At 34.8% G+C, this 18,275-nt stretch overlaps 2 protein-coding genes across 2 annotated transcripts; one reads left to right on the top strand and one right to left on the bottom strand.

Annotated features, from left to right (window-relative positions):
• The first annotated feature begins 10,058 nt into the window (after positions 1-10,058).
• Positions 10,059-14,119, top strand: LOC120254355 (superoxide dismutase [Cu-Zn], chloroplastic-like). Its single transcript, XM_039262468.1, has 8 exons — positions 10,059-10,414; positions 11,594-11,655; positions 11,749-11,788; positions 12,079-12,174; positions 12,264-12,295; positions 12,465-12,540; positions 12,754-12,807; positions 13,882-14,119. The coding sequence occupies exons 1-8, from the start codon at positions 10,186-10,188 to the stop codon at positions 13,908-13,910; spliced, it is 618 nt and encodes a 205-aa protein (XP_039118402.1). The 5' UTR covers positions 10,059-10,185; the 3' UTR covers positions 13,911-14,119.
• A 1,306-nt stretch (positions 14,120-15,425) lies between these two features.
• On the bottom strand, positions 15,426-15,938 carry LOC120254356 (zinc finger protein ZAT5-like). The gene has a single exon (XM_039262469.1). The coding sequence runs from the start codon at positions 15,936-15,938 to the stop codon at positions 15,426-15,428; it is 513 nt and encodes a 170-aa protein (XP_039118403.1).
• Between the last annotated feature and the right edge of the window lie 2,337 nt (positions 15,939-18,275).

The following is an 18,275-nucleotide window of genomic DNA, read 5'->3' as shown; positions in this document are numbered from 1 at the left end:
TTGAAGTACCACATCAACAAACAATTAAAAACATGTCAGTAGTTATTTAGTTCTTCAATTAAAGATATAAATACTCCCCTTGTAACCTTATAAGAGATAAAATTAATTAGCCTCCTCTCATTGTTGAAACATTCTGTTTTCACTCAATAAGAAGATGTATTATTTCTTTCTTCTATCCTTCTACTTTCTCTCTCTTCCATTCAAATAAAATTTAAACTTATTCAAGAGGGTACAAGTGTTGTAGAGCTTATGTTTGCATTGAGTGCATATGTCCGTCCCTAACACATGGTTTACCAACATTTATCAAAATAAATAAATAAATAAATAAAATAAAATAAAAGTTACATGCAATGAAAGTGGCTAATTTATTAAAATAATGTTGTTTTTTTTATTAATTCCCAAAATACGTATTTATGTAACTATTTACCAAATTGCGCATTTTGTATTTTTGTATTTTTTTTTTTAAATTAGCGGGTCCCACTATCATTTTTTAGTATTTAAATTTAATTTTTTTAAAAACAGAGGGACCCATTATATTTTTAATATTAAGTTTTTATTTTTTTAAAAACTGCGGGTCCCAGTAGTTTTTAAATTAAAAACATTTTACATCCAAACCCTTATAATTTTCATTAATTTTTATTATAACTTATTTTTTCTCACTTCTACTATGTTATTTTTACTTTCACTAATTGTAATCGGCTGTTAATAATTTAAATAAATAATTTTAATATTTTTTCATCATAATAAAATTTTAAATATTAAAAAATTTTCACATGTAAAAATTATTCCCATAACTAAACTAAACTCACTTGATATTTTAAATGAACTAAAACAATTACATATATTATAAAATAATTCAATAAACATTATGGCATACGACTTGGACCAGCGGCATTCGAACAATTTCGACGATTATGACCTTCATTGCGACATAAACCACAACGCTTTGGTTGACCGCCTTCTCTTATATCCATTTCATTACGAATTCTACTGGATTTTGGGCGTCCTGAAGCTGGTCTTCGCATTGTAAGATCAGGATATAAACGTGGACCATTATAGGGGTTCCAGTATCTCTCATTTGATATTGGCTGGAACTCTTTATGGTATACACTAAAAATTGTCTCAAGCCTATAAACATTATCTACATATGCTTGCCAATGTAGATGAATATATGCACACGCTGCAAGAACATGGCGACAAGGAAAATGAAGTGTTTGAAACTCACCGCAATCACACCATCGTTTTCTCAAATCAATGCGGTAACTACCAGCTATACCACCGCATTGAAAATTTTTTATTTATTTAAAATTTTATTATGATAAAAAAATATTAAAATTATTTATTTAAATTATTAACAACCGGTTACAATTAGTGAAAGTAAAAATAACATAGTAGAAGTGAGAAAAAATAAGTTATAATAAAAATTAATGAAAATTATAAGGGTTTGGATGTAAAATGTTTTTAATTTAAAAACTACTGGGACCCGCAGTTTTTAAAAAAATAAAAACTTAATATTAAAAAAAGAATGGGTCCCTTTGTTTTTTAAAAAAATTAAATTTAAATACTTAAAAATAATAGTGGGACCCGCTAATTTAAAAATAATAATAAAAAAATACAAAATGCACAATTCCGTAAATAGTTACAGAAATGCATATTTTGGGAATTAATAAAAAAACAACATTATTTTAATATATTAGCCTCAAATTTCAATTTGTGTTGGGTGAGGGTGAAGAAGTATAAGAATGTTCTATGACAATTATGCACAGCAGGAGATAGTTTTAAATGTACTAATTGAAGTACCACATCAACAAACAATTAAAAACATGTCAGTAGTTATTTAGTTCTTCAATTAAAGATATAAATACTCCCCTTGTAACCTTATAAGAGATAAAATTAATTAGCCTCCTCTCATTGTTGAAACATTCTGTTTTCACTCAATAAGAAGATGTATTATTTCTTTCTTCTATCCTTCTACTTTCTCTCTCTTCCATTCAAATAAAATTTAAACTTATTCAAGAGGGTACAAGTGTTGTAGAGCTTATGTTTGCATTGAGTGCATATGTCCGTCCCTAACACATGGTTTACCAACATTTATCAAAATAAATAAATAAATAAATAAAATAAAATAAAAGTTACATGCAATGAAAGTAGATACCTTTTTTTAATTTTTATTAAAAATCAACAAGCAATTTTTTAAACATATATTAATACATTTATTTATTTTTATTTATTTATTTTATAAAATGAGCAAAACACTATTTATACTATTCATTATGTGCCCAAACAAATAAACGGATCTCTCCCGATGGAAGGTGATGTGCGCCTCACCTTCTCTCCCGATGGACAATTGGTCTTTATGCAAGTCCATTTCTCTCCTCCTCCCAACAACAACCTTGAAGAATAAGTCTGGCCATTTGATCTTAATGAGGATGAGGACATGTTGTCATCGCTGTTGTCCCTTTGATCCTGGAATGCGATGAGGTGGTGGACACCTCAGTTCAAAGGGATATGGTGGAGGCGTTTATCTCCCATGCCTATGAGGATCTGGTGATCGGTGCAAAGGAGGCAACCCACTACTCTCACATGCTTTCCATGAAGGAGAAAGGCAAGCAACCTGTTGTTTAAAGTCCTAACGTGGAGGAGGGCATAGATCGAGCACCGGAGGTCTAACCAATTGCGGTGGTGTGGAATTCCCGCGGCGGAGGAGACGTGTGCCTCACATTCACCCCCGATGGACAACCGGTCTATGTTCTGATCCATGACTCTTCTCCTCTATGCAACAGCCTTGAAGATCAAGTCTGGTCATTTGATGTTGATGAGGATGAGAACATGTTGTCCTCACTACTGTTCCGTTATTCATGGGATTGCAAGGAGGCAGCGAACATCTCAATGCAAAGGGACATAGTGGAGGTATTCATCTCCCATACCTATGAGGATTTGGAGATCGGTGCACAGGAGGCAGACTGTTATAACCACGAGCATTTCATGAATGAGATAGGCAAATAGTATGTTGTTCAAAGTTCTAACTTGGAGGTGAACACCTGAGGAGGAAGAGTGGAACTCTTGTGCTGGAGGAGGAAGAGTGAATGATGGTGGTGGCGAAAGAGAAAGGACCCATGCACGTATGGACTGCGGTGACGAGTTGCACCTTGTTAATGTGGTTGAGGGTGGGAACTTCCACATAAGTCAAGAGAGGACAAACTCGGCTCGCTAGTGTGCTGTGGAGAAGCCATCGACAGCAGTCACGAGGGAGACAGTCTGTAATGTTTGCTAGCAAGGTTCTTTGACCAAATTTGACTGGAGAACTTTGGAGGCTGTTGACCATTAACTGGAACATGTGGGAGGCCACCAGCTTTACGTGTCTCCTTAATTGCCGGATCTGGTCGCCTAATAATTGAAGTTTTTGGTGAAGAATCATTGAGTAGCTTGGATGGTCAACTTCTCTTTCAAAACTCACTTCTCCTCCTTGTTGTACTTGTACCTTGGTTGTTGGCGTGTGAAAAAGGCCGCACTTCAACTGAACCTCCACCAAAATCTTGGAGTTAGACGAAGATTCCTTCTTCTACAGCTCATCGAAGAGTTTAGAAGTAGGTGTCTTACCTTTGTATTGCTTTTTGATGATTGAATCTTGTTAGTGTTTATGTTCATCATCTTGGTGTATTTTCTTCTTCCTATAAGCTTGCAACCTTTAGTTTCATTCTCTATATCTATGCATATATAAATGTCTGCAAGCATGTTCCTTAATCTTATTGTTTAAATGTGTTATAATTATGGGTATTATTTTGTCAGATTAACCATGTAATCATGCTTTAGAGTTTATTTTATATATAGCTATATCCATATTTAATGTTTATTATATTTTGAATTTATGGTTTTCTTAGCGTCGAGAATCCACTTTTTGCCGATTTTATTCTAGATTTTGTTTTTCTGAAATTTCTTGAATATATAGTTATACATTTATAGGTATATTTATGTGTGTGTGTGTGTATATATATATGTATATATATATTGAAACATGCATAAATTGTGATTATTAGTGTTGAGAAAATTTTAACTTACTGGTGGTATTATTACTGAGTTTATATATATATATATATATATATATATGTTTGATTTTGTTTATATATATACCTTTTGTTTCACTTGTTTATTTATTTATTTATTTTAAAATTGATGTTGGCTGGAGATTTTGGATGATTCAATTTGTGTTATTGTGTGTTCTTTAATCATGCTCTAAAGCTTGATTATTCCTGCCTTCATTGCTTGAAAATGAGAGCTTCTTGTAGCTTTAGCCAACTGGCGGGCAACCAAAGATTGAGACATTGATGTTTATCATTGTTTTAATCCAACTTAGCTTCATTTGTGAAATCCATAAACTTCCACTTTAGTATAGATATTCTCTTGGTTTAGTCTCTTGCTTAGTTTTATTATTATTTCCTTCTTGTTGCTATTTGCTGTCTTTGTGATTCTTATGTATAGAAATGTAAATTATGTCATTCTTAGTGGCATGTAAACCTTCTAAGGGGTTTAATTTTTAGCCTAATTTCTTTTTGGGGTTTTGAAATTCTGTTTACCTATTAGATCTGGCGAGAAAACCCTAAATCCTGCGGTGTAAGGAAGAAGTTAAGCTTTGTAGTCCGGAGCCAAGTAGGCTCTCGCACCCGTAATTCTATTCTTCTGTTTATGGTTTTATTTTACTTATTCAGTTGTTTATTTAATTATGATATTTATTGGTTCTTCTGTATTTGTCCGTCTGTATTCTATATCTCTGTGGGGGTTTTAGTACATCTCCAATTACTGGCAATTTGCCTAGCTAAAAGGAGTAAGTCCTAGCCATGTGCACATGTTTTCTGTAATAGCGCTACCGAACATGCGTGTCCGTTTCGACTGCGGTCAAAGATCCGACTTCGGTTATTGATATGCTGTCTGTTCTGTTCTGACTTTACAGTCGAAGATCCAGCCTCGAGCTGTTGATTCTATTACTAGTCAGGAAGATGTACGCATCTGTTTTCCGTATATTTTCTATAATTTTGATTATTTCTGTACTATGAACAAATTTCTGTATTTCTGCGAGCCTTATTTCCGTATTTATTTTTGTCAATGTTGTTCACCTCTAGTTTATTTTCTGAGTGAGTGAGACTTGCATTCTGTTTGTATTCTTGTTTGTTGTTTGTTAAGAGTGGCATTGTATATCTGTAAGGCTGTTAAAACCATATTTGAATTATATTTGTCTATTGTTGCTTTTATTTATAGTTCTGTATTATTGTTTCATGTTCTGCCTGTTAGGGTTGACTCTGACCAGGTCTGAAGTCTGAGGCCTTGCGCCTAGTGGGGCCTAGCCACATTGGATGCTGCCGATCTGTCAGTGGGCCCGGCTTTGGGGCTGGGGCGTGATACGGTCACTCTAAATGGTTACAATGTTGTCGGCGTTAAACAAGGAATGTCAAAGGCTAAGAAACCGGTCACCTTAGGGGTGGAGATTGGCGATGAAGAAAGATCATGGACCAACGGTCTCTGCATTGCATCGAGAGATGTCACGCCCTGACCCGTGGGCACCCGGGACACGACAACCACCACGATGATCCCGAGGAGGGGCACTCCACCACTCAACCCTCGAGTCACCGCAAGGCTGATAAAATATCATAAATCAACAACCTCAAACAACAACTACAAAATAGGGAAATTCACAGGTACGCAAGGGGAACTTCAACAACATGACCTGATAGTCAAGTTCAAAAATTGCAATGGTCACAAGTACAACGAAGTTTCCAAGAAGTTAGACAAACAAACAAACCATTCTTTTAGAGTTTCAAACACACTAATGGATCCATGTTCAACTACAACATAGACATGCTCAAGGATAACATACATGAACGTGGTACTGAATAAAAACAGATAGTGGATGCTCAGCACACCGCTTTAATACCGTACTACCGCGTGCAAAAGCCTGGGGAGAGAAAGGAGGGGTGACCAATTAAAGTTACTCAGTGAGTGGGTTAGCACAATAATACAAGAATACACCAAAATACACAAAATAACTCACCAAAATAATGCTTTACTAATACCAACATATTAGAACATAGATAAACATAACAGAAATCATCGATACAATATAACAAAAGATAGTGTCAAAAAAGCATTTTACCCCAACTAGGGTTTTACAACAACAAATCCCCGAAAGACCAACTACAAGGTTTGTACTACAAAACAAGTTAAAAATCATACCAAACTTTTATAATAATGCAAATAGATCATAATAGTTCCACTTATATATATATATATATAGAACAACTATATTATACGAGTCTCAAAATCCATAAAACAGATACTTACTGCCGCCAAAGCACAAATTTACTATAACACTACAAAAGGAACACAACATGGTCTAGAAACCTCTCAAAACCTTCACCGTAGTCGTGGTTAGGTTCAGAACCGTCAAGGAACTCATGTCCTTAACGTTAACCCATCGGTCAATCGTATGGTGATCCCGGCTTCCCGATGAATATCCAATCAGGGCTCTACACTCCTACCTGAACAGGACCAATAAGTCTGCCGGTCTTCCATGCCACCTCAACTGGCTGGCCGTGAAAATCACCTACTGCAGTAGGATGTCACCAACCAAGTAATACAAACATGCATCTTGCAACGAGAAGTAGACAAAAATCAATATCTAAAATATCTGCCATTTCACCACGGAAATGATAAACACAAGCATATCCAAATATTTTAACATAAATCAATGCACAACTTACGAATTAAGTAACAATCCAAAAATCCTTTCCTTTGAACAATAATGCTTTTCAAGTATAAAATATACCTAAATAACTCATTTCAATTCCATTAAAATCTCAATGCAAGTATAATACCCAAAAAAACTTTACTTAAGCAATATAGAATAATTATGGGTATTCTCCTAATAGAATTGTGCATAATAAATCCCACTCACAACTTTGATGATTCAACTTCCCCGAACGCTAATCCTCTTCTAGCTCTTTGCCTCGAGCCAAAGCTTCACCTCCTTGCCAAAGCACAACAAAACACCAACAAGATTTAGCTAAAATAAATCACACAACGAAGCAATAAGTTTACTACCAAACAACGCCAAATCGATCCTAGCGTTGACTCAAAACTCGATTTTAAGGTTACCAATAAATTCCTAATGTCTTGGGCTTTAATTTGAACCAAGGAAATACAAGAAATACCAAATATTTTTGGTGCTACAGTAACATCGGGATTGCTACAGTAGCCAAGAAATTACTCCTTAAACAATGGTTTCTTGCCGATTTACAACACCAAATCACGAAATTTCTTGACAAGCATCCACACAAAAGAATCACAAGATCAAGGGCTTCGATTTAAGCCCAAAATCAACCCAAACCAAGGTAAATTTCTAGGTTTTCAAAGATTTCAAAAAATGAGGAAATACTAAGAAAATACAAAGAAAAAAAACCTTGAATCAAGGCCTTACCACACTCAACAGGATGAGAGGAAGAAATTTGATGCTTTGATTAGAAGGAATTGCTCGTCGAAAAATTTTATAGGGTTTAGGTGTGCTCAGCAGCAAGGAAGAAACAAAGGAGGAGAAGGAAAGAAGAAGGGAAAAGAAAGAATTTAAATGAAACTTTCGGGCTGCTATAGTGCTGGGCTGTTACAGTGCCGACTGCTACAGTGAATACTGGTTATAACAAGAGAAGTGAGAAGCTTCTACAACATGCTGTACTTTGTTGTTGGAGAGTGATTGATCGAGGATGAGATTACTCATTCCCACACTTGCATCATTGAAATAAAGTTGCGAGACCTACCACCGACCACTGTGGTGGCTGCATCCATCGAGGATAACGATACCGGCAAGGGACCGGTAGTTGTGCTCCACCAACCCATCTGTTCAAACAATGGTTCTTCGTTGAGAGTGCATGGCGTGTGCAGATTTGTTGGACACACTGCTTAGCTTGTTACGTAAGCATTGGCCCCAACATTAGGACCCTCAATGCAGATGAACATTCCAATAACACATGGCAAAATTCCTCACGTACCTGGCGGCCCACGTGGAGGAGAGTTTGAATTTGAAAAACTTGTTGAAAAACAAGTGGGAATTCAGTTCAGCCAATATTGTGGAAAAAATTTTGAAGTCTCAAAAGCCCATGTGATACTTTTGCCTCAAGAGCCCAACTCTGTGATCCATGAAAATTCAAAAGGCATGATTTTTGGAGACCCACTAACAGATTCTCAAATGAGCCAGCTTGCTGATGAATCAAGCCCAACAAGTTCTTGTATTTTGATTGATTTTAATTTAATGGATGCGTCCAATTTAAAATATTTAGTATTTAGTAGCGGAACTGGCAACAGTACTTAAGTTATGGCAAGAAGAAGCAAACGTCCTAAAATACCATTGATCAAGTGGAATAAGAACTCAGGCTATGCCACTCCCCTAGCAAGATCAATTCGAAACAAAAATGTGGAACAAGGTGTCCTTCTTTCTAATGTGCCAGATTCCAAAAAAAACATGTTTGGAGGGGATGAAGACTACCACAAAATGTAGTCTGGACTTTTTGAATCGCCAGACTAATGAAGGAACCTCAGAAATGGAGAGATATCAAAATTAGTTGTTTGGTTCCTTCCCCTGTCTTGGGCAGGGCTTCTGTTTTATTTCTCTTATTTTCTTTTGGTCTTGTCTTTGTTTAAGCATATTTCCATTCCTAGTGGAACTTATTTGTAGTTTTCTTATATTATTTAATGCATGTGGTTTATCCAATTTTTTTTTAAAAAATATTATGTGCCCATTCGAGTAGAGATGACAACGGGTAGGGTATAAGTAGATTATACCAAAACCCTTACCCATACCCGTAATCCTTACCCACCCGTACCCTCAGGGTAAAAAAAAAAATCATACCCTTACCCTTATTCACGAGTACTGCATACCGCGGGTATCATACATTTACTCTTACCCAGAGTCGGGATATACCCGCAGCATCACTACCCATTGTTCAAATTATCGAATTAAATATAAATATAAATATAAATATAAATAATTAATTAATTAATTAATTAATTAATTATACATTATATTACATTACAATTTTTAAATACATGTAAATTAATTCAAAATTACAAATTGATATATATATATATATATATATATATATATATATATGTTTATCTTAAATTATATAATCACATAAAAATGACATCTATTTAGGATTTAATGGTAATTTTATCTTTTGTTTTATTTATGTTTAACTATCTTGGCTTTTATTTAAAATTTTTTCATATATCTAATATTTATATTTTATATAGCTTCAAATTTTATAAATGTCTAGTAAGAATTTGAATATAAAAAACATTATCTCATAAGTTATATTTAATTGATTTTTTATTCGAATCTTATTTTTCAGGATGTTCTTGTAATTTATAGAATTAATTATTATAACATTACTTTTTTTATATTTATTTTATAATATTTATTTTTTAATTTAATTATGATTTTCAATATATATCCAAAATTCAAATTTTGATAATATTATCAAATATAAATATAAAAATTAACTAAAATTTAAAATAATATATTAAGAGAAAATTTGAAATATTATTTTTAAATTAATCATTATGAAAATAGATTATGGGTAAATGTTTAGTTTAATGATATATATATATATATATATATATATATATATATATATATATATGAGAGGGTAAGGGTACAAGTACGGGTTTTACCCGTACCCTCTTCAACGGATAAAAATAAGGGTACGGATAGGGTAAGGGCATACCCTTATCCAATCCATATCCATTCAAATAATAACAGGTAATATTTTTATCCGTACCTAATTAAAAAAAATAAAGTACAGATATACCCATCAGATAGGATATAAATTGCTATCTCTACCTTCGATACATTCATATCTTACCATTGGCTTAATCTTTTTTGTGCTCTCTCCTGTGTGTGTGTGAGACTCGTGTCGATTTGGTTGCTGATGCATTTATTATGATTCTGTTGGATTGTGATATATTTTTAAAAGGCAATGAGCTAGTCTATTTATTATTTTTCCCAAAAAAAAACCCCTGAACCTTCCAGACAAGTTCGTTCAATTCCAGTGGCTCCACGTGGCAACCATCTCATCTCCTTATCAACCGCTCTGCATCTCACCATCACGTTCCCCTTCTCGTCTCCTCTTGGTCTCCGCCGCCATGGCCACCGTCCTCTCCACCTCGATCGCCCACCCTCCATCCCCCGCTCACCTCCCATTTCGCTCCTCTCTCCTCGCTGGCCAACCTCTCAGGCTCTACCTCCGCTCTCCCTCCGCCAGCACGGCTTCGAGGTCTCTGACCATAGTTGCGGCATCGAAGAAGGCCGTCGCCGTTCTTAAGGGCAACTCGGATGTGGAGGGCGTCGTCACCCTCGTCCAGGATGACGATGGTGTGTTTTCGGCATTGTCTATCTAGTTTACTTGATTCTTGTTACTGGTTTCATGGAATGCTAGTTGGTAGACTAGTTTCTTTGTTGAGAATTGGTGTTGGTTTGCGTGGAGTAATTTCATCAAGAGGCGTATGAAACTGGCTGGAGATTATTGATTGATTGATTGATTTTTAGTGCTAATAATGATGAATTTTTCTTTCATTACTCAAATGTGTCAATTTGTCATTGATTTTACTATTGATGGTAGACTGTCAGCAGTAATTGAAGAGTAGACTTTTTTGGTTGTCTTTTCATTCTATTGTTTGGAGTAAATACTAAATAGATTGCCTTGACTAGTACCAGTTTCACAATGCAATGAACTTAGCAGAGTTGTATGCTCATAAGGATTAATGCTTTTATCTTGATATTGTTTGACTGCCTGTGCAATGCCTTTCTATTTTCTGTACGTAAAGACCCTAAGTTGGAACCAGGGAGGCCTGCTTATTCTTGATGAAAAGAAAAAAAGCAATTTTTTCCCCGATGTTTGCCCATTAAGTTGATAAATGATAAGAATCATCAATAAGTAGTTTAAATCTGTCTATCTGCATGTTACATCTCCACAGTTTAGGAGTGGAATTTGCTGTCTTTCACATAGTTCTTTAAGCTCAAGAGTTTTATTTGGTTTGAAGTGCTATTTCTGACAAGTAATTGGCAGAAAAATTTAGTATATTTGAGTACTATATTGAATCCAGTTGTCTGATGAACAGATAAAGGGATTACGCATTTACCTTTGGACACCCTCAAAAACTAAGCTGTGTGGAGAACTGTGTTAATGCCATTTTTATTTTACCTGCTTTTCTATTGGGCCATGAATAAATGGAATTGTAGAAAGCCAAAAACCCTAAATAAAACTGTTAGCAACCAAGGTGGGCATGCGTATGAAAAATGATGATCATCCAATCAGCTATCCCCAGTTAATGAAAGTGGGTGCGGAGCTTATTCTTGTTTGACGAATTTTGTAAATAGCTACCCATTACATGGCATGGTTCACATTCTTTTTTTTTTTTGATGTTCTTCTTCCACACTGACAAGAAGATAAATTCTTTGTTTTTTGTAAAATTATGTCATATTTACTTTTCACTTTATATCTTGACTATATTCAAATATTTAAAGAATGATTTCCCTTGCTTTCTCCAATAGGTCCTACGACTGTGAAGGTTCGTGTTACTGGTCTTACCCCAGGACTTCATGGCTTCCACCTTGTGAGTGCCTTGCGATCCAAAAAGATAATTTGTTCTTCCATTTTCTTGAGCTATAAATGAGCTATTAACTATTCTATGTTCGCTCTCCGGCAGCATGAGTTTGGTGACACTACCAATGGCTGCATATCAACAGGTCAGTCAGATTGATTTTGCCAGATTAATCATTTATCTTATCATGATGCTCAAACCACAATTTATCCACTGAAAATCAATCAAAACTATTTTGTGAGAATTTTTTGGAAGTTAATATCTGAGCGTATGCTATATCTGTTTAAGTTCTTGTCTCTGGAACCTTTATGCTAGGGATCAATACAAGATTCTCCCTTGTAATAGATGTAATATAAACATGTGTGTGTGTGTGTGTGTGTGTGTGTGTGTGTATTGTTTTCTAATAATGAATAAACAGTGCTTTTGTTTTCATAGGGGCACACTTCAACCCAAATAATTTGACACATGGTGCTCCAGAGGATAAAATCCGTCATGCGGGTGACCTGGGAAACATAGTTGCCAACTCTGATGGTATGATCTGGAATGACATTTGATATGCTTTGAAAGTGTAATGATAACTTATGAATCTTTGCTGCTTTCCTCACTCTTCAATAATACAGGTGTGGCTGAGGCAACAATTGTCGATAATCTGGTAAAACATAAATTTTAATTGCACCTTTTGCCTATTTTATAAATTGGTGTTGGGAATGTGAAAATTGATTTTATGTATTTAATCAATATTTCTGTGCTTATTTTCAAGTTCATATTGTTTCTAGCACCTAATGTTCTATATCATGCTATACTTTTAATCACATGTACAGATTCCACTAAGCGGCCCTAATGCAGTCATTGGGCGAGCACTTGTGGTTCATGAACTTGAAGATGATCTTGGGAAAGGTAAAACATGCAGCTCACTGATATAAATCAACGTATTTCATCTTATGTTTTATTTTTTAGCATAGATTTATCCATCTTAATACATGTGTGTGTCCGGTGTGCGCGCATGTGCGCTGAGAGTGACTTGTATCTTGTTGTTCTATATAAATACGTGTCTGTGTGACTACCCCTCCATGCCTGTTGAGGTGATTTGTATCTCATCTTTTCCTGTAGGTGGTCATGAACTTAGCCTTACAACTGGAAATGCTGGAGGAAGGTTGGCCTGTGGTATGTTATATTGCTGCACTTTTATGTATTTCCACTATTTTTTTATTTCTGGATTTTAGTTGCATTAATATAAAACATTTTCTCGGTGTAAATATTTCATATTGCTTTTTTCTGGAAATGCCTGATAATTTTCTAAGGTTTTGACAACATAAGTTGGCATTTTATATATTGTCCCTGAAACTTAGTGCTTATTCATTTGATTTGTTATTTTTTGATATGGTTGGGCAATAGTAGCGTAGCCATTGCTGGCTTTAGTACCTCGCTTTATAATTTGTGTTGTGAGCACTGGGGTTGATCAACATAAATTGCAACAATAATCTTATACATTCCAGACACAAGAATTCCCATGTTGAAGTCTTTGTCACTCAAATTGGCCCACTAGTTTCTTGGCAAATGCACATGTTCTTGCCCAAGGTTCCATTATTAGGATTCTGCTACCATTTGCTTTTACCAATATGCTTTTAGTCAAAACCATGCTTATGGTCAATATGTGGATATGCTCGGTTCAATTTGCAGTCCTTTGTTATTGTTATTGCAACCTGTAGTTCAGCCATATTAGTGAAATGATTTGTATGATTGTGATAATAGCTTGCCAATGCGTCAGTGCATGATATATTCTTCACCTCTAACAAAGATGTATGATGCCTTTCTAGATTTTTATAGTAAATTATTATTTATTATGTCAGTGGGGAATACATTTTTGAAGGGATCAGTGTGAAAAACTTCATAAAGTGGTTTCTCTTGGGCTCTGGTTTTAGCTTGAACTATTCTAGCTGCTTGACCATTCTAAATACTTCTGCTTTATGATTTTATAGTATTTATTCATAAGAACACTATGAATTCCTCAGCATGACATTTTTATGGGCATCTGCCTTTGGCTTTGGTCTTCCTTGAATGTTTTAGTCCAAGGAGTATGATCAAACTGCATTATTTAGATTGTGAAATGCATCATGTATTATAAGCAACTGTAATACTCCTATACTATAGCACCATAATGCTTCATATTATTTATTTACTACGGAAACAAAAAATTTCACTTATTGTCTTCTGATTTTCCCTATTCTGCTTGTGCAGGTGTTGTTGGTATAACACCACTTCAGTGATCAACAGATTTCTTCCTAACAACCTTTCATGAGCTTTACTTTGTTTTGAAATTAGAAGGCTAGTCTCGGCATGTTGAGGTGGCCATTTGCATATCTTTCTGTGTTGTTATTTAACCATCCTAGTATGTCATAGCTATATACCATCTTTTTGATGTGCAAGCCTGTACCAAATTCTCGTGCATATTGAATAAGGCAATTATTTTTCATTACATGCTACGGTTTTCCGACTCTCAACAATCAAGTGGAAACAACTGAAAAGCAAATGGTGGAACCTACTTAGCTATATATGTTTATATGTGATAGCATCCAATGTGTGTGTTCATTTGGACAGCTCAGTGTTTTAATGACTATTGCTGCTGCAAACATCGGCTTCAGGTATGATATAGGTGCACTGAATGAAGCAATATTTTGCGGTATTCTAGTATCGTCAGATTCAATATATTCCTGCAATATTTGCTTACTATGACAGCTCTTTTAACGTGTTGCGGAGATCTTCAAATAAAATCCTTTTTTTTGGGTTGATTATCTATGATTTCTATGAGATGCTTCTCACTTAAGTAACAGATCTTTTGTTAGCACATACATAGCTTGATATATTAGTTTTGGACAAATTATGTCCAAGTTCCTGGCAATTATGGATTTGGAATTTTTTGTTTCAGTCCCTATGACTTTATGCTTGTTTCTTTTATTTTATTTTTGACACAAAGAAAGAAGAATAAGAGTTTTAGCATGCCAGCAATGTAGCTTTAGGATGCAGCCATGGGTTAAGCATCTTGTTAGAACTATGACTTTTTCATATAGCTCTCAAGTGTAAATTAATACCTAGCATTATCATTAGGAGAACTTGGATGGTCGGACAAGTATTCTCAAAAAAGTCCAAGAAAAATATTTTATTCGTCTTTGTTGCAATCCCAGCATCTTGACAACCTATCAACCCCAAATATCTTATCTTTTAATGAACTTCTACCAAATTTTGTGTGCTGTGTGTGTGTGTGTGTGTGTGTGTGTGTGTGACACAGAGAGAGAGAGAGAGAGAGAGAGTTTTAAGGAGTAAATGGACTAATCTTTGTTTTTTTATTAATGTGAATGCTTGTACTTTGTTTGTTTGTGATGTAAAAGAGTTTTCCCAACCAAGAAAACAGGCGTCCGGGACTTGCTTTTTGTGTTTTAATTGTTTTGAAAGAGTTTTTGGTGTTGCTAACACTAATTCATATCCTACTTAAATTAGACAAGAAGCAATAGAGAAGAAGTACCTTCTCTCCCTTTCCGTGAACGCAAAGCCACCAGCCTCACAAACAACTCCGGCACACTCTAATGAAGTTATCAATGTTAATTCAATGTTATTCATCAAAGAATTTAAAGAATTAAATAATATATGGCAAACATATAATTCACATGACAATCAAATAATCTGCCAACAATGTTTGGATTAAAAAAAAAATAAAAAAAATTAGAATGAATTAATTTGGACAACTTTGCTTGCTTGCTTTGTTTGGTTGCTTTGCTCCATTTGTATCAGTAATGACAATCCACCATTGCTGAAGACAAGAGCAGGAGAGGAGGAGGCCTCTTGTTAGCACAAGAAAAGGCCGGCTTCGCCATCTCTTTCATTGCCGTCTCTCCGCCATCACCACGGTGATCCTCGGACGGTGCCGGGAGGTTAAGATCCAAAGATAACAAGCTCTTCTCCTTCTTCGTCTCGGCCACCACCTCGGGGACACTCCCCGGCCGGTGTCTTCTCATGTGTCCACCAAGAGCTTGCCCGGAGGAGAACTCTGCTCCGCAAATTGAACACTCATGCACCCTCATCTTCAAGCTCAAGACATTGTTATTATTGTTGATGTTGTTGTTGCTTGACGGCATCAAACCAAGCGGTTTCGCGGCGACGAAAGAGCTTGAATTGATACTAAACTTGAGAAGCTCATCCTCCTCTGCAACACCGGCATCTCTTTTTCCGTTTATGGCTAGTTCTATGACCACCAAGAGCTTGGAAAGACGGAAAACATTTCTTGCAATCCTTGCACTCATAGACATAAAAACCCGGCTTTTCCGTCGGTAGTAGTGGCCGTCTCAGTGAACTTCCGGCTACTCGGCTTGTTATTGTTGTTGTTGTTATTGTCATCCTTCACAGCAGTATCCAATTCAGGTCCTTGAGCTAAGAGAATGAGGCAATTAGCCATAACCATATCCTCCTCCTCCTCAGTGACACTCCCGGAGGAAGTAGACGGAGAAGAAGAGGCAAGAGGCAAAGCCGGTGACGGCGAAAGCCTCTGTCGCTTGCTGCGCTTGCCTTTCACCATAATGTGCGCTGCTACCGATGATTCATCGGCACCACCTGAGTGGAGTACTTCCTCCATAGGAGTCACACACACCACCAATGGAATAGGAAAAGAAAGGGAAGTATAAGAAGAAGAAGAAAGAGTGGTACAAAGAATGAAAGGTGAGGAGAAGAGTTGGATATATATAGAAGAGTAGGAGAATTAGTCCACCATATTACATGTATCCTTTAATAGAAAGGTCTGTAAGACAGTAATAAGTCTGGTTACAGATATATATATATATATATATAAACACAGAGATGGAGATGGAGATGGAGATGATGAAATAGAGGTTGTGAAGAGGGAGGTGAAGATGTAGATATGAATGCTGGAATTAGTTGGAAAGGGAAGGAGAGGTGTGGAGTGAGAGGAGGGGGAAGAGCTACACAAACAGGAATGTATCTATTTTGAGGGCTGTATATGCTTGACACTTTGCTAAGGTTTGTTAAGCTCTAAAGGGTTGGCCAATCAAATGCTTGCTTAGAGAAAGAGAGAGAGAGAGTGTTTGATGGGAGCTGCAAGCCTGGAAGGCACGGAAATTGCGTTCAACCATGGTTTTCTTTTGTTCATTGCCTAATTTATTATTATTATTATTTATTTATTGTTAAGGAAAATTGCTAAATATTCTTGGTATATTTTCATTGTGGTTTATTAAGTCACTCTTGCTTTTATATTTATTTTCTAGTCATTATTTTTTGTTTGTCTTATCTTTATGTTTGATTGTTCTCGGTATTTTTAATAGAATGTCAAAAAAAAATATCATTAAGACTGATAGTAATAGGTTCAGTGTAACGCTAGTTCAAAATCTTTAGAGTGCGTTAATAAAAACATGAGTGTGGGTGTGGGAATAAGATATGTGTGATTTTATAATTTTAATTTAGATTTAGATTTAAAATTTTAAAAAAATTACTATTTAATTCTAGTCATTGTTTTTTTTTAAATTTTTTCTATGTCGTGGTTTTTGTGTTGTCAATATTTTAATAAAACATAAAAAAAACCAGACAAATCACAGTAGGGCATAGGGTGATTTATCTAATCTCTTATCAAATTGTACTTTCAGTTTTTAGAGTATTTACTTATAAAAATAAAAAGGGTGTTTGGACTGATTGGTTTATCCTACTAGTTATTTTTGTGTTTATTCTTTTTCAGTTTTATATGTTATTATTTTTCCATGTCGGTTTTTATTAATAGTTAATTCTAAGTAACCATAACCATAAGCACTTCTTTAGGAAACTTATGTCATGATCCCTGTAACTTATTATTTTAAGTTTTCAATCCCTTACCATAAATGCTCCAAATATATGACTACAATCTTTTCATAATTATTTAAGTTTTTTTGCATTTCAAAGAAAGCTATTTACAACAAAATTATGTTGAATTTTATGACATTATAATGGTCTTTGGCAATTAAGTTAAATAAGGATTGATTTCTTATTTTTAGTTTTAAAAAGGGCTTGTTGTTAATTGCCTTTGATTTGTTTTTAGAAGGTCATTAATGGTTAATTAAGTACATTAATGCTTGATTGATTTGTACTTGCAATAGTGGTGGTTTAGCTCAACCTCTCAAAAAGAGAAAAGTTGGGGATTGGTTGTGGTGGATGGTGTATAGAAAAAAATATAAAAAAAATAAAAAATCTCATTAATGACCTTTAGGGTACCGTTTTGGGGGAAAAATCATCATTGAATTATTATAAATTTTCATAAAATGTTATTAGTATATATCTCCATAAAAAAAAAGAGATATTTTCTTATGCACCTGACCCGGACAATTCATTATGATTTTGTAAAAATCATATGTATATATATTTATATAATTGCCCTCTCACTCTTTTTTCTCTTCATCATTTGTGATGAAAAATAAGTTAAAAAGTTAAAAATAAATTTATTATTTTTGTAATAAAAAGTTTTTAGATTGACTATAATTATATCAGTATAAAAATTAATAAAAATATTATATGAAAACATGTAAATAAATATAATTTTTATAGGGGTATATAAGCACTTTTAGCAAGCTCAAACAAAGTGGATTTTCTTATACCAGAAAGAA

This window comes from Dioscorea cayenensis, unplaced genomic scaffold (genome assembly GCF_009730915.1).
Source record: "Dioscorea cayenensis subsp. rotundata cultivar TDr96_F1 unplaced genomic scaffold, TDr96_F1_v2_PseudoChromosome.rev07_lg8_w22 25.fasta BLBR01000427.1, whole genome shotgun sequence".
Lineage (NCBI taxonomy): Eukaryota > Viridiplantae > Streptophyta > Magnoliopsida > Dioscoreales > Dioscoreaceae > Dioscorea > Dioscorea cayenensis.
The sequence above is the reverse complement of the archived record's forward strand: the minus strand, read 5'-3'. Positions and strand labels throughout refer to the sequence as shown.

Excerpts from the sequence above, each read along its gene's own strand:
- LOC120254355 (XM_039262468.1), top strand. The coding sequence starts at position 10,186 with ATGGCCACCGTCCTCTCCACCTCGATCGCCCACCCTCCATCCCCCGCT. Across the intron at positions 12,175-12,263 it reads CATAGTTGCCAACTCTGATG|GTGTGGCTGAGGCAACAATT; the intron begins GTATGATCTGGA and ends TCAATAATACAG. Across the intron at positions 12,541-12,753 it reads TGAAGATGATCTTGGGAAAG|GTGGTCATGAACTTAGCCTT; the intron begins GTAAAACATGCA and ends CTTTTCCTGTAG.
- LOC120254356 (XM_039262469.1), bottom strand. The coding sequence starts at position 15,938 with ATGAGTGCAAGGATTGCAAGAAATGTTTTCCGTCTTTCCAAGCTCTTG.